The sequence below is a fragment of the Protomyctophum bolini genome (genome assembly GCF_963924005.1).
Source record: "Protomyctophum bolini genome assembly, chromosome: 19".
NCBI classification, from domain to species: Eukaryota; Metazoa; Chordata; class Actinopteri; order Myctophiformes; family Myctophidae; genus Protomyctophum; species Protomyctophum bolini.
The window spans coordinates 37,096,982-37,114,362 of record NC_137880.1 but is presented as its reverse complement, the minus strand read 5'-3'; the positions used below and the strand labels follow the sequence as shown (position 1 = coordinate 37,114,362).

At 43.4% G+C, this 17,381-nt stretch overlaps 1 protein-coding gene across 1 annotated transcript; it reads right to left on the bottom strand.

The window, feature by feature from the left end:
* Positions 1–874: 874 nt before the first annotated feature.
* LOC308333912 (uncharacterized protein) lies at positions 875–17,025 on the bottom strand. The gene is made up of 3 exons (XM_080790437.1): positions 16,749–17,025; positions 4,221–4,816; positions 875–2,932 (listed from the first exon to the last, which is right to left on the bottom strand). Exons 2-3 carry the CDS (start codon positions 4,805–4,807, stop codon positions 2,794–2,796), a joined length of 726 nt encoding a protein of 241 aa, XP_080646563.1. The 5' UTR covers positions 4,808–4,816; positions 16,749–17,025; the 3' UTR covers positions 875–2,793.
* Between the last annotated feature and the right edge of the window lie 356 nt (positions 17,026–17,381).

Here is a 17,381-nt window from a genome sequence, read left to right as displayed (position 1 = left end):
GCATTGTGATGGATTGGAAACATCCATTTATTTCTCTGGTTTATATTTATACAATGACCATATAGTCCCATACTCCCATACATACTGTATGACAATCAGGGACAGATTAAACCCCCACCAGGGCCCCTGGGTCTTTTTACGTGTTTTTATCGTCTTTTTGACCTAAATTTAACACAATCAATGGCCAATGAAGGGCCCCAGACGCCCTTTTCAGGGCCTCAAGGGCCCCTGAGAGACAAGGGGCCCCTGGGCCACGGCCCCAATGGCTAATTTGTCCCTGATTGACAATGTATAGCATTAACAAGCATTATCCTTCTTGTAACCCCTCTAAGTCTAAAGCCTCATTTATGCCTGGTTGCGTGCTGGTATCGTGCTCGGTAAATGGCAGATCTACAAGCTCACCACCACGCGTCACATATGTGATGCCTGGTGGTGATGAGCTTGTATATCTACTATTTACTGCATGCAACACTGCAGCACTCAATCAAGTATAATATGAGGCTTAATTAACAAAGTTCCATTTATTCCTCAAGTGATTTAGGCCTGACGTAAAAAAAAAGAAAAAGTCTCCCGAAAGAATATATATTCAAAGATGTGTGCCGCATTTTTACGATTAAAATGTATAAAGATGTATGGCATTACCAACACGTATAATAAAAAGGCAGGTTTTTTTAATTTTTCTCAGGAATGGAATGATTATAAACTTCGCTGGAAGCCGTCTGACTACGATAACGTGACATCCATACGAGTGCCGTCAGAGCTCATCTGGGTCCCAGATATCGTCCTCTACAACAAGTAAGTGAGAGAGGCAATAGAGGTAATGGGGCTTAACCCATTCTGACCTGAGATCAGATTCATACGAGGTTTCCACTGGACACACACTGGTATGATTAACCCATTCTGACCTGAGAACAGATTAAAAAAATGTCGCAGAGTGCTTCCGGGTCGCGAGATGGAGTAGATTCTAAAAATGTCAGTCGTTCTTCGATTTTTCAAAAATAGCAGACCTACAAGCTCGTAGCGCGCCACTCGGTGGCGCGCTATGAGCTTGTAGATCTGCTATTTTTCAATAGTTAAAACACCAAAAGGGGTTCCCTTACAGAATGGGTTAATCACATGGAAGGTGTTCTAGCTTGATTTCATGTCACAGTAGGAAAAAAGTAAAAACCCCTGGCTTAATGTATCCATTCGTAACGCTGAGAGATGTACAAATGGAACAAAATATATCCATGAGGGTCCATTTGGTTCCAATCAGGATTTTTGCACACAGAAGACCCAAAGCCTACTGTATATTATACAGTATCCCAGCCTCCATCCTTACCCTGAAGTCCAGATGGCCAAAGAGACATTCTGTATTTTCTCCCTAATGACCAATATAACGTAATGCATAAACATACAACCATGGCTTCCCTTTTGCTCCACATACCGTTGCCATCATTTGACTGCCTCATTCCAGGAAACAAATATGTCTTGAAAGGAAAATATTATTTTAACCCATTTTGGACTGAGGTCGATTAAAAGAAAAAAGTTCTTCTAAACATTATTCTGAAAACCCCATGTTTCTATGTCAGTGGTGCTCAACCTTTTTCATGTCAAGGACCCCCAGAAATATCTCTATTGGGCCACGGACCCCCAATCTCAAAATATGTAGTTCCAGGGACCCCCCCCAGAAGCCAATATTTTAGTAAAAAATGTTCGCTCTGAAATATATATTCAAAGATTTGCACCACATTTTCATGATTTTTTCAAAAAAAGCAGACCTACAAGCTCGTAACGCGCCACTCGGTGGCGCGCTACGGGGACGGTTCCCGCCCAAAATGAGTTAAGCACAAGTCAAACGTTATTACAGCATGCAGGGTCGGAGAAGATAACATTTTGTTATTTTTTCTATTTTCTATTCTTTATTTAAATAGGATAGTAAAGAGAGAAACCCGGGAGTTTACAACTCCCAGGGTGCATAATTATGGTCATTCTTATACAGAGGAAGAAGCATTATGACATCCCCATGACCTCCATGTTTCTCTTCTCCATTGCATCGGTGATATGGGAGGCTTACGGCTCACAGTAAATGCATAGATTTCCCCTTTTTTTTCTTCTGAAACGTCTTGAGTTTATTTCCATAAAATAAGCACTGTCTGTAACGCAGTATAGCACAGTTGGAAACAAGGTGGTCGGCCTTCCAAATCCAATTCCAACGCAGGAGGTCGCATTTCTCGTCATGATTATTATTAAAGGACCACTTCACCACTTTTCAACCTGGCTTCATTATAATAGGTCCTCACTAATGATCGTGAAACAATCGTGAAACAATGTTTTTCTACTCTGTCTGTGTCTCATCATAGGAGGGCTGTGGGCAGTTCAGAAACCGTCCTCCAGTGACATCATCGATGGGGAATACAAGCTAATAGAAACGGCAGGCTTTCTAGTGCTGGAAAAAGTTGCAATACGAAAATGGAAGCCATCATTCTCACAATAATGATTTTTTTTTTTTTTTTGTTTTTACAATTTTTTGTAAAAACAATATTGTTTAAGCCTGCCTAATGATGATGTCACTGGAAGACGGTTTCTAAACTGCCGTCAGCCCTCCTATGAGACACAGACTGAGTAGAAAAAAATGGTGCCATTTTATCATGATTATTAGTGAGGACCTATTATATGAAGATCGGTTGAAAAGTGGTGATGTGGTCCTTTAATGATACTGGGCTTACCAAAAGGTAACAAAAGTAACGTGTCTAGATGGCATGTACTGTAACTGTACTGTACATCCTGAGCATCATCTGACCACCGGCTGCCTTAGCGATGGACGGTGGGCGTGTTCTTCAGCTTCTTGGTGAATGATGCATGCAGGGAGCCCGACGAGCTCTCCAGCCTGCCGGCGATGTCAGCGGCCGCACGGAGCATGCCTTCAAAGGCCAGGGACTCTTCTCTGATTCTGATAGAGAAGACAAACAGACAAACATCAGTGCCCATACCCGAAGGCGGGGTTGGCAAAAGGGCCTTTCTGTGTGGAGTTTGCATGTTCTCCCCGTGTCCCCTAGGGTAGGTACCCTCACAAAAACATGCAGTAATCCTGGTCTCTAAACTGCCTCCCCCTGGCCAGCCGGGGCGCCTGATGGAGGGGAAAGGAACTGGTTGGAATAACGTGTTCCTTCCACGCGCTACGTCCAACCAGGGAAACTCCCCCCTGTCAGGTGTAAAGGAGCAACTTGGACACTCAGGCATGAAGGAAGCATGAGTTAAGTCTGTTGCTCTCCCCTTGTCCCCCATATATGGGGACTAGGTTGGTGGAAGGTGTGTAGAGCCCAGGAACACAGTAGATGATTGGCACAGGGGTGAAAAATGGGTTACAAAAACGTGGGATAAAAAATATATTAAAAAAAAAATGAAGACAAACAGTAGGAGTCAGCATGATGTGTGAGGCTAGGGACTCTTCTCTGATTCTGATCAAGAAGACAAACAGGAGTCAGCATGATGTGTGAGGCTATAGCGAGCAAGACGCAGGCCAGAGGTAGATGAGTGCGGCAGCAGCAGCAGGGGGCAGGGCAGTGTTGAAAGAAGTTAAAGTAGGAAAGTCTTATACTGTGTGTAACATTTTGGACCATGGCAAACTGTATTAGACTGTCAACAGTGTTAGGAATGAAGCACGGACATTGTAAGAGTCAGCAGGACACTGTGAGGGTCTGTAATGGAGGGTATGCGCATGCATGAAGTGAATGTCAGATCGAGTGGCAAAGTGAGTGACAAAGTGAATTTAATGTTGTTTAAAGTCATTTAATGCAATCAAATATGACTTTTCTGTTTGGATGTATGGGCCGTCAAGGCCAGAAAGTAGTTTTTTGCCACTCTGTAGTCGGTAGCCATTCCTGCATAACTTCCGGGTATGATGATGATGATGTCACAGTCGCATACAAGTTGTATATAATTATTCCTTTTTGTACACATTTTTGTAGTACACTTAATTGTAGGACTCTCTTGAGTGAGTTTTGTCACTGACATGTTTGGCACAGGTGTGATACATTGAGTAATCAAGTGATGACACTCTGAACCCTGATACTGTCACATTCACTGACTGCTTCATGCCTAAAGGTCAGCTTTGAGTACGTCTGCCTTGTATTGCCTAAGCGATCCCCAGACATTCCCACAGACATTCTAAAAGCTAAAAGCCACCCAATCCGTTGGGTTGCATTTAACTTTTTAAAATAAGTTTAATTCAACCTTACTTGTGCAGCGAACCGAGGGCCTCTGAGACGACGTCTCCTCCCAGCAGCTGTTGTTCTAAATCCTCTATGACCTTCTCCACCGTCCCATGGCAGCTCACGTGCTCCTCCTTGATGCCCACGACGTTCTCCCGGATCACGTCGGCGTAGCTCTGGTCCCCGAGCTCCGCCCCCACGTACTGGACCAAGTTCTCCAGAACCGCCTGGTTCCCGTGCTGGATGGCCTTCAGGTAGGCCATCTCCTCTCTCTGGGCCTTGAGCCTCCGGGCCGAGGCAGGGTTGGTGTCGAAGTTGACCGAGCACCTGTCCGGCCGGGGCTCGTAGAGTAGCGTTGGTGGTGGTGGTGGTGTGGTTGTGGTCGGGGCTGAGGTCGACGCGGGTGTCATCCGCTTTTGTTTTTCCGTCAACCTTACAGGTGCGGCGTCGCCACCGCCAGCCGCCGCCGCCCGGGACACGTTGTTGGCGGCTGACGTCGCTTCTATGGAGACGTGGAAGCCGCCTGAACCCCCGTCGTCGTCCCCGCTCTGGCAGAGCGTCAGCGCTGCCATGGATCCCCAGAGGAAGATGGAAACCGTCCAGTAGCGCCACATGGTGGTGACCTGGAGAGAGAGGAGGAGGAGGAAGAGGTGACTCGGGTGACCTGGAGAGAGAGGAGGAGGAGGCAGAGGTGACTCGGGTGACCTGGAGAGAGAGGAGGAGGAGGAAGAGGTGACTCGGGTGACCTGGAGAGAGAGGAGGAGGAGGAAGAGGTGACTCGGGTGACCTGGAGAGAGAGGAGGAGGAGGAAGAGGTGACTCGGGTGACCTGGAGAGAGAGGAGGAGGAGGAAGAGGTGACTCAGGTGAGTGATATGATATGTTTGTCTTCTAGAAGAAGAGGTGACTCAGGTGACCTGGAGAGAGTGGAGGAAGAGGTGACTCGGGTGAGTGATATGATATGATGTAGTACTTTAATGTCAGTTCACACTGAAATTTGTCTTGCGACACAGCAGCCAAGTATGCAGAACACATATACACACATTTGACATAACACACGGAACAAGACAATTTACATACATAAAGACATGAAGACAAGGGCATTAATATCCACCGCTTAGATTACCCCGTGGCTACTACAACTCCTGATTAAGCCTCAAGGTCGTATGGTGGACAAAGGACCTCTTTAGTCTGACCTTATTGTATTGCTGGTACACCATATCTCCTTCCTGAAGGTAGCAACCTGTATTCTCCTTCTCCATACAACACATGCTTGGTATTAGAGGTGATAACCTTAGGATGCTGTTATCATACGTGTTTCTGAAGTTGTTGTCCAACAAGCTTTGAACAAATGTCCAGTTGTTGCAGCAGTTGTGACTTTAGGGCTGCAGACAAACATCCATACCAGTTGTGACTTTAGGGCTGCAGACAAACATCCATACCAGTTGTGACTTTAGGGCTGCAGACAAACATCCATACCAGTTGTGACTTTAGGGCTGCAGACAAACATCCATACCAGTTGTGACTTTAGGGCTGCAGACAAACATCCATATCAGTTGTGACTTTAGGGCTGCAGACAAACATCCATACCAGTTGTGACTTTAGGGCTGCAGACAAACATCAATGCCAGTTGTGACTTTAGGGCTGCAGACAAACATCCATATCAGTTGTGACTTTAGGGCTGCAGACAAACATCCATACCAGTTGTGACTTTAGGGCTGCAGACAAACATCCATATCAGTTGTGACTTTAGGGCTGCAGACAAACATCCATACCAGTTGTGACTTTAGGGCTGCAGACAAACATCAATGCCAGTTGTGACTTTAGGGCTGCAGACAAACATCCATATCAGTTGTGACTTTAGGGCTGCAGACAAACATCCATATCAGTTGTGACTTTAGGGCTGCAGACAAACATCCATATCAGTTGTGACTTTAGGGCTGCAGACAAACATCCATGCCAGTTGGTACTACAGTGACCTTGAATGACTTCAGCGAACTGACAGAACAGATGATGAGGTGAATAGATGTTTGAATGCAGGCTTTATGGTCTTCAGTTATAGGAGTTTGCAACAGTGGGAAAAAACACATGTACCTAAAATAACGGCCTCGATAAACATGCCGGGGCAGATTTGCAACACGGTTATCCCAGTAAGAAGTGGTAGTCGGTGCATCTAAGGTTAAATATATCACTCTTTAATAGAACATCAGAATCAGCTGTAAAAAATGAAATTCGTTTTTGTGCAAAAGCTCCATATTTTTCCATATATTTCCATAAGAAAACGTGGTGGAGAAGAAGTGGGTGCACGGGGGAAGAGAGGGAGAGAGATCAATACAAACAAAACAAATGATCTGTATATTAGCACATACAGTATACCGGATATCTATCTGATGTGGTACAGTAAGTACCTGAGGTAAGACATAAAGATGTATGAGCATAGCCGAATGTATATACTGTACATGAAGCCACATCTGTCCAATACTATTGCTTTAACCTAGAGACGCTCCGATCAGGTGTTTTGGGACCGATACAGATCACTGATTGTTTTTCTCATGATCGGCCGATACCGATAGGTCCGATACTGATCTTGTGAAATGTTGCAAATTTTAATATTTCCAAAATGATGATGTCAAAACCCACGTCAAAACTGTTCCTGTGTGTGTGTGTGGGGAGGAAGGGGAGAAGGTTTAGGCCTGTCACAAAGATGCAAAATGATGTTATACTATAATATCTGATTGACATTTATACCACTTAAATGGTGTAAAAGATCAGTTTCTCCAGATGGGGTAAATGCGGATTACCGGTCAGAGGCCGATTATCGGAGCATCTCTACTTTAACCATTTAAAACCTCTCTATATTTTGTTGATATTATGGGGACCTTATGGATATGCTTTAGTCGCTGAATATTATTTTGTCTATTTTCACCGAATGTTACATTTGGCCTATAATATTCCCAGAATAGGGATGGTAGGGTGGAAGTAGTTATAATCTGAGTTTCACCTCTTAACTCACCTCTCTGATTCATCAGGGAGTTATTTATGTTGTGGGACTGTAAAGTAACCTTGCCGAGCCATGAGGCCTATCTCCTGTTTCTGTAGTGTGAGGCAGCTTGATGTACAAGGACACCCCCTGGACATGACGCTAGTATGTCGCAGGGACTTATACCCCCAATCTAACGCTCGATGCTGAGTGTCAAGCAGGGAGGCATTGAGTCCCATTTTTACAGTCTTTGGTATGACCCGGCCGGGGATTGAACCCCGACATCCCAGTCTCAGGGCGGACACTCTAACCACAAGGCTACTGAGCTGGTGTGGCTGTGGGACTGTGCTGTTATAATAATGTATAGAGAGATACCTTTATTAAATGGTCTTTCAATAGTCTATCCAACATGTAACATAGTGTCACATGCACGCACCACATATTACATTGACATTTTATTTTATCAGCTATTTTACCCTCTATACTGCTTCCTTTGGTGTGTTTGTTTTGACACACTGGTTCACAAATAATGACTTTATAATTAATACACTGGCTGAAGATCGAATTATTTATGGGCCCACATGGTGAATGTAGGAGCCATAAAGGGACTTACCGGTATATACAAGGTCTAGTGCTTTGAGTATGTCACTTTAATGGACAGATTGGACACTGCCCTGGTAGTAGTGGTGGGCGTGATCACTGGGGCTGGGCGCTGCCACGCTAATAACTACATTTAGCCGGCACTAGAGTTGAGGAAGTTTGGACGGAGAGAAGGGCTTCATGGGAGCCGGCGTTTTCTGTTGACCGCAACAAGGCATTGTAACATCCACGGTAGAAGTGTTGTTTTTGGCAGCAAATTTCTAGTCTAGTCTTAGTCTTTGGACTGAAACTTCATTTAGTTTTAGTCACATTTTAGTCACCTGGAATGTCTTAGTGTTTTGGCGGGTCTTGGTGCCGTCGTAATGAGTATTTTAACACTTGCTGAAAATAGCCGATCAGCTATTTTCAGCATGCAACCAAGTGTGAAATGACTTATACTGGATCTCTCGTCCACTAGTCCCTTCCTAACATTTTAGTCTAGTTTTTATTTGTCTACGAAATTGTCAGTATATTTAGTTTTAGTCATGGTAGCTTAGTTTTCATTTAGTTTCCATTTGTTTTTGTCAGTGAAAATAGGTATTCGACGAACATTTTTCGTCTTAGTTTTAGTCGACGAAAACAACACTGCACGGTAGTATATAACAGTTAGCTGGGAACTGTCGTTCGTACCTGTGCTGTGAAGAAGATTAAAATGGTCAAAATGACTCCTTTGGAGACATGGACCTGAATTATTTGTATGTGCGTGCCATACTAGTGTCTCAGCTTTTGAACAGCCTACAGCCGCAATAGTGAATGAACACAACAATGACAATTCCATCTCTAATTCCCTCGGGACGGATGTCCATACCAATCACGCTCCCTTTTCAGTTTTTCCCAGTTAGACGTTGTCTACTGAATAACAGGACAATCACTGCTCTGACTCTAGTAATCAATGAAGCACTAACAAGCCTCTAATTGTCCACGGACCTTCCCCTTCTGCTAATCCTTGAGGCGTCATCTGGCTCCAAGCTTCAACGGCGACCACCAATCCATCCTTCAGCTAGCTAAGCACAACCAATCCTGACCTTTTTCTAACAAGCAACAGGAAATAGGTCTATATTTTGAGAGTAAAGTAAAGTGAAACTGACAGAAATTCTATACAAGAGCACTGAGTTGGGCTTATTTGAAGAGTAAACGGAAATCTAAACTGTTTTCTGTTGTTAAGAGAGTGGATTGGAGATCGAGGTCTTGTTTTCATCATGGTTCAGTGAGTCATCGGACTGGTGGAGTTATAATGGCAACGCTTTCTTAAGAAAAATAATCAATATTGTATTTTAGAGTGACTATAGTGTATCTTTTTGTTGGAGTGAAATTCCAATTTTAAGTGGCACAGTCGCTATTGTGTAAAGCTTTTGGTCAGAAGATTCACAAAAGGTCAAATGTTCAACAGCTATTCACAACTAAACTATTGTACAAAACTGTACATTGGCATTCAGTGTATTGTAGTTGTTCTAATTGAATGAAGGCCAGCTGTTTAGATAGACTGTAGACGGGTAGAGGATCAATAGTTGTGTGTGTGTGTGTGTGTGTGTGTGTGTGTGTGTGTGTGTGTGTGTTTTTCCTTATTTTCTTAGAAAGATTAGAGGCTTTTTCAAAGATCTTTTATAACCCTTCCTACAGTATTTACCTCACATAATTATGGGGGGGGCTGCTGTAGTGCTGTTGTTGAATTTCTGTTTGCTCATCATAAAAGGATTTCTATTACAGAATAAGTTCTGTTCTCAGTTCTCAGTCCATCTCTTGCAACAGTCAAACAAAAACACAGCAAAGCTTCACTTTATCACTTCACACGTGGTCATCCAACTGCACATCCTCATCATCGACACTCCTCTGCATCTGGAATCCCTTTTGAAACTCGACCCGTGCAGGGATATATGCGGGCTAGAAGACATGCAGAGGTTCTTTCTGCTTGTCCGAGCACATTTCGGGTTTCCTGTCTGACTGTCTGTACCTCTGTACAGTTTGTTTCTGTGGTTGGACTGAACATTTCTGTGGCTGAAATGAGAATCTGACGGGGTAGACACTTTGCATATCTCCATTTAGGCCTGACGTCAATTCTACAATTCTACAAATGCCTTCTAAATCCTGACGGTTTTCTGAAAAACCCCATGTTTCTATGTCAGTCATTCTCAAACCTTTTCATCTCAAGGACCCCCAAGATTATAATGTAAATGGCTGGTGACCCCCGTCTGAAAATATGTTGTTCCAGGGACTTCCAGAAGCAAAGATTTGATTTAAAAATATATATTCAAAGATTTGGGACACATTTTCACGATATAAACCAAATAGCAGACCTATACAAGCTCAAAGCGCGGCACTCGGTGCCACGCTATGAGCTTGTAGATCTGCTATTTTTCAATAGCTAAAGTATAACATAATGCTTAAAACACCAAAAGGGGTTCCCGACCCAAAATGGGCGATGAAACTGAGAATAATATGTGGTTTAATTTGACAGTGAACACCTTGCTGTATACACTAGGTACATACAGTAGGCCTGCTATTTGCTGTCACTGTAAACCTGACTATGTATTCAGAGATGCGACGCAGTGCAGGCTGAAGTGATAAAACGACCACAAACTGTTGGCTGCAACTCTTCCCTCTCCCTCTCCCTGTTTTGGATTATTTTAACCCATTCTGACCTGAGATCAGATTCATACGAGGTTTCCACTGGACACACACTGGTCTGATGAACCCATTCTGACCTGAGATCAGATTCTAAAAAAAATTCAGTCGTTCTTCGATTTTTCAAAAATAGCAGACCTACAAGCTCGTAGCGCGCCACTCGGTGGCGCGCTATGAGCTTGTAGATCTACTATTTTTCAATAGCTAAAGCACAACATGATGCTAACACCAAAATGGGTGCCCGGTCAGAATGGGTTAAAAGGGTGACCTCACAAACATTACGCAGGCTGGGGGAACGGTAGTAAACGAAGACCAGTAAACCAGCCCAGATTGCAACCACATTGTGGCCAACAGTCTGCCTAGTGTCTGTCGGGGTCTCACTCTGTACAGCATGTTAACATGTGTCTTGCAGAAGATGAGCGGATGCTGTCTGTCACCCATTAAAGCCTGATTTATACTTGGTCATTGTGTGAGCTTGTAGATTGGCTACTTCCAGGCAGCATTCCTACAGTAGAGTGTATACTAAATTAGGCATTGGTTAGAACCGTTAGACTGATAAAGACTTAACGATTCTATTTATTATAATTATTTTGGGACAATTCTCTGAGCCTTTAAAGGACCACTTCACCACTTTTCAACCTATCTTCATATAATAGGTCCTCACTAATAATCATGAAAGAATGGCGCAATTTTTTTCTACTGGGTCTTGTGTCTCATAGGAGGGCTGTGAAACCGTCTTCCAGTGACATAATCGATGGGGAATACAAGCTAATAGAAACTGCAGGCTTTCTAGTCCTGAAAAGTTGCAATGCGAAAATGGAAGCCATCGTTCTCGCGATAATACAAATCTAAACATTTTTGTAAAAATAATCTTGTTTAAAAGAAAATCTGCCTAATGATGATGTCACTGGAAGACTGTTTCTGATCTGCCCACAGCCCTCCTACAGTATGAGACACAGACTGAGTAGGAAAACAATGCGCCATTCTTTCATGATTATTAGTGAGTACCTATTATATGAAGATGAAAAGTGGTGAAGTGGTCCTTTTAATTGACAGGTAGAGTGAAGAGGGACAGGACAGAGAGAGTAGGGGAGTGACCTGCGGCAAGTGGTCCTTCCGCCCGGGAGTTGTACCAGCATTTTAGAGCCCATATGCCCCCTAAGCACTTGGCTGGGTCGCCCATCTTTAATGATTAATGAGCCAAGCCATGATTGCAAGGCTTCATGTGCTAATATCTCAGTTGCTTTGTCTTGGTAAAACCGTAAAAGCAATTTGTTTTACATAATGGTTTACTTAACTTCTATTTACGTGTTTGTACTACAATGTATTCTGAATCTGTATATTAGTATGCAATATGACTGTCTAAAGGAATACAACTGTGAACCTCTTAACGGCTGACCTGGGTTTTGATTAGTTTTGAGTTGACAGTTTCCACTGTGTAAAGTAACACATCTGCAAAAGTGTCTCTCTCTCTAGAGATAAGGTTATGTAAGAATTGAAATTAAATTGAAATTCCCCTTCAATGAACATAAAAAAATGGCATTAATAGTTTCTGAAATGTTTATAGGACAAAAGTTACCTCGTTGGAGTGCTGTACTGTAGACCAAACCAGACTAGACCATTATTATGAATGATGACCTTTTACTGGAATTGCCTGCACTCCATATTAAAGTAAACATCATGGCTTATAATAACACAACCTCGTGTAAAACCAAAGAATAAAACCAAAAATATAAAAAGAATTGTCTTAAATCTTTAGAATAATTTGTTTTATTTTTTATTTTGTCTGTTCAGTTGCCCTCTTAAAAAGGCACAAGTCAAAGGACACTTTGGTGACATTAAATCTAGTCTCCAAGCTGCACAGACTAACTAGCAGAGCATACCCCCCCCCCCCGCCCCCCTGTCACAGATTGGCAGGAGCTACAGCCTTTTGTCTTTTGGAAAATGTCTTCATATTTTCCACGGCTGCTGCTTGGTGTGGTTGATTTGAAGCGGTCCATGTGTTCTCGTCCGTCTCTCTCTCTTTGGCCGGTCCGTGTTTTGACCTTCTAGGGCTTTGTTGTAAAAGGCTCTGTCATTGTGGAGCTGTTTTTATAGGCTCGCTGAAGTTTCTCCTGGCTTAAAAATAGCTGTAGCTTGTTTGAGGAAGGGTGGCTGTCTGACTGAACATCATTAGGGGGGAAAAGGTTCTATAGTTCTCGTCTAAAGTTGGACAACACAACCCTTTTAAATTACTTCCTTGGTGTTGCATGGCTCCACTCCACTGACACAGCAAAGTCTTGTTGTCTAGGGACGGGGGCTAAAACCCCGTAAGAGGGCCCTTTTGGACGAAAATAGCAGATCTACAAGCTCACAATGCGACGCGTTGAGAGCTATTTTCAGGGCGCAACCCAGCACTCTTTAAGCTAGTGGAGATGCGTTGTAACGACACTTGCCTTTGCCATTATAAACGTAGGTTTTCTATTGCCAATGAAGCTCCTCTTGAATTGAATTGAAAACAGTTTTTGCAGAGCGTGCACTTTTGTTCATCATCATATTGACTGATAAAGAATTCCACCAGTACTCAGCCATGCATGTACGTGATCTACAAACAAATGCATTTATGAACAATAATGTAAGTAAATTAATTGCATTTTTTTTAATAGCGCTTTTCCAAGTGCTCAAAGAGCTTTACAACGGTTCATTCATTCATACATTGGGAGGTGAAGCGGCGAACAGTCGACGCCAACGTCCTCACTTCCCCACATTCACACAGCGATGGTGGCGAGCTCACACCGACCGACTCATTGGTGGAAATGTAGGGTTCAGTGTCTTGCCCAAGGACACTTCAATGTGGGGTTCAGTGTTCAGTGTCTTGCCCAAGGACACTTCGACATTCGAACTTCGAACCGCCGACCCAGGGATCATTTGACGACCTGCTCTACCTCCTGAGCCACTAGTCGCCCTAAATAAAGAGAGAGAGCATAGAAAGACTAGGAGATGTATGGGCGAAAATAGTGAGAAAGATGCTTTGCTAGAAATGACACGGTCACTGGATTCCTTCGATTCCTTCGCTCCCCGTACTGTATGTTCGTCTTGGAAGTATAATATACAGTATTATCCTGAGATGAGTTCAGGGCATTGGACGTGGAATAAATACTTTCCTTAAAGTGTGCGTGTGCGCGCGTGTGTGTATGAGTGGCAAGTGTGAGTGTGTGTGTGTGTGTGTGTGTGTGTGTATGTGTCTGAGTGGCGTGTGTGTGGCGCGTGCGTGCGCCCGCAGCCAAAATGTATTAAATGAGAAAATCATGAATGATTGATTTATTTGACTTTAGGGAGTGACAGCTATAATCCAAGCGTGTCTGTGCACTAAAGGCTTGTTCATTCATTCATTGCATACAATATATTTGAGTTATAACCTCAATAATTGTACATGATTATACTACCAAATCAAATAATTAAACTGCCATTTGAAGGAAATGTCCATGTACTGTAGTCAATAATAATGTATGTCTTAATTTTCATAAAAACTGTAGATTTATTCATTGCTATGCAATCTATTAAAGCCATTTAAATAAGAGGGATAGTCTTGTTATGAGTGATATGAAGTGTTATTGGTTTGCCATTGGTTATATTGTTGCAGTTAATGGCTCATGCATTATTTAAGTAATTTACAGACTTGAATACGGGTATTGCAGACTTGCATTGTTGTGGTGAATTTGGGAATTGGATTTCTGACCCCTTATGACGTACAAAAGTTAAATTATGAATGAATAGTTTTCACATTTGTGTGTAGGTGATATTGCAGAGTGACATGTTGGAATGGAATTACTTCAACTTTAGGGTGGCCAAAATTGGATGACAGACATTATTGGATGATTAAATTGGATGTTTAGTCAGATACGGTATAACTCTCGAATAGATTGAGACCATTCTATTTACAGAATGTAAATGCGAGTGTGAATATCATATTTGATCTTGGCGATCTTGTCTCTGCTTATAAATCAGCAGGCAGCAGTTGTTGTCTCCACCAGGCCGAAGGCATGGGGGGGAGAGTCTGTTTTGCACTCTGTCCGTGTGTCTGTCTGTGTGTGAGTCCATCTGTCCGTCCGTCTGTTACCAGCTAATCTCCGGTACCGTTAACCCGGTCGATGCCATATTTTGCGCACACAACGGCCTGTTATAGCGCCACCAGTGGGCCGACTTTTGAAAAACTCATTATTTTATATTACTCCTCCAGATTCTGTCCAAAAAATCCCGCAAATCGTTAGACACTATCTCTATAGTCTTGTGTTCAAGTCGGATCTATCTGATATTTCAGATTCCATCCTAATTGGCTAACATTCGCTTTCAAAGTTTACAGGATTGGCCCGTTTTGAACAAAAATCCTCAAATCATGAACGCAGCGTGCAATTTACGTGAAATCTTTCACTGACGTTCCTACTAGGCTGAGGAATATATCCCACCCTTTTCACATTGGCCTGTTATAGCGCCACCAACAGGTGGATTTTTTGCAAAACCTATTTTTTGGAACAAAATGCCTCAAATCATCCAATTGCCATCCAAGGCGTAAGAAGGAATGGCACAACCTGACCTGCCCTGGTGGAGACCTGTGCCCCGAGGGGAACTTTATCTAGTTACATTATTTAGTTGCTACACTTCCCTGCTCAGCACATTAGCAGCACGACCCCCTCCCCCCCACGACCCCCTCCCCCCACAGGGCAAACATGACGTCATGTTGTAGTTTTAGTAAAAACAGAGATGTGTTGTGTGAGCGGTGACCACCGCGGCTCAGTGACCTCATGTTGTAGTTTTAGTAAAAACAGAGAGATGTGTTGTGTGAGCGGTGACCACTGCGGCTCAGTGACGTCATGTTGTAGTTTTAGTAAAAACAGAGATGTGTTGTGTGAGCGGTGACCACTGCGGCTCAGTGACGTCATGTTGTAGTTTTAGTAAAAACAGAGATGTGTTGTGTGAGCGGTGACCACTGCGGCTCAGTGATGTCATGTTGTAGTTTTAGTAAAAACAGAGATGTGTTGTGTGAGCGGTGACCACGACGTCATGTTGTAGCTTTCGTAACGTCACAGCAAAAAAGTCTTACTTTGTGGGATCTGATTTTTCCTTTTCGTCTGGTTTCCAGGCTAGTATGCAATTCAAAGTGGAATGCCTGGACCACTAGCCCATTTTAGCCCATGCTTTAGCTATTTAAAAATAGCAGATCTACAAGCTCATAGCGCGCCACCGAGTGGCGCGCTATGAGCTTGTAGGTCTGCTGTTTTTGAAAAATCGAAGAACGACTGACATAGAAACATAGCTTTTTCAGAAAACTGACGTTTGTTTAATCTGATCTCAGGTCAGAATGGGCTAGACCAGCGAGGTCTCGACCAGGCGATACTGTTTACCATCTAGACATATCTGCTGGGACTTTCATACCGTTGCTCATTATTGTCCTTTTGAACGGACACAGTTTGAGTCGTAGACCCTGCTCTGCCCTCTGCTGTGAATCATGGAAGGCCCACTGATTGCAACGCTGCTGTCCGTCTGCAGCCCCTCAGTTAAACCTGACATTGATCTGCATTGATCTACGCTGAGGCTTTCAGTCAGTGCAGATGTTGGCCCTGTCACTCTGCAGTGCAGATGTTGGCCCTGTCACTCCTTCCATGCAGGCACACATGTAAAATGGTGCATTTATATAGCGCCTTTATCCAAGGCGCTTTACATAGATTGTGCATTACATTCACACACCGATGGCGGTGGAAGCCATGCAAGGCACCAACCAGCACATCGGGAGCAATTTGGGGTTCAGTGTCTTGCCCAAGGACACTTCGACATGTAGACAGGAGGAGGAGCCGGGATTCGAACCGCCGACCCATGGATCATTAGACGACCTGCTCTACCTCCAGAGCCACAGTCGCCCACATGTCACTATTAATATTGGGGCGTAAAGACACAGAACTGCGTGTGTATACCACACACACCCACTCGCACGCACGCACAATTTTGTAGAAAACAAAACAGATCTGCTTTCTATTATGTGATGGCAAGCATTCACATCTGCAAAATCTGAACAAACTTTTTTTTAAATAACTTTCCACAACAGTTAAATGCATGTATGGCATTGTAGAAGATCCCATTGCAATTATCCAACAAGATCTTGTAAACCTAGAATAAACAATTTTCTGCTTTTACAAATCTTTTGCAACCCATGATCAGTGAGCAGCGGTCCATGCAGCCTCCAGTCACTCTCTAAGGCCAAGACAGAACCGTACACATCACTTACCTTACAGTAACTCCAGTCACTCTCTAAGGCCAAGACAGAACCGTACACATCACTTACCTTACAGTAACTCCAGTCAGCTCTCACAGTAAAAGTCCTCAGCCACTTTCCGAGTTTGTTTTTTAGTAGTAGTAAAAATATTAATAAAAAGGTTGAGGGGCACAATTCAGTCTCACTGCTTGCTCTGTTTCGGTTTTCATTTCTGAGCAAAGAAAAAAAAAGGGAAAGAATTAATATAAAACTACAGACGCATGACCGGGGGGAGAATCAGGGGTTGTCTGGAGAGCAGGATCGCCTGCGTGTGTGCCCCGTCTGAGGACTGCACGGGAGGGGAGAGGAGAGGGAACGGAGGTTTGGAGAAAAAGGGCTGAAACTCAATGATTTCTTTCTTTGCGGTGAAAAGAGGGGTAGAATAACCCATTTAGACCCGAGGACGCCAACGAAATGCTATGACTCTTCTATACAGCAAAGGCTGGTGCTGTGTAGTCTTGTTTATTCAGATGGTATGTCATAATTATTCCCTGCGATTTCTTTCTCTCCAAAAAGTTGGGCACGGAATACTCCAATCTAATTCCCTTTTATTTATATAGCACATTTCACAACTCAAGGTTTACAAAGTGCTGTGCAGAAAGTTAAAAGCTAAATACACTATAATAGTCTTCTAAATCCTGACAGTTTTCTGAAAAACCCCAT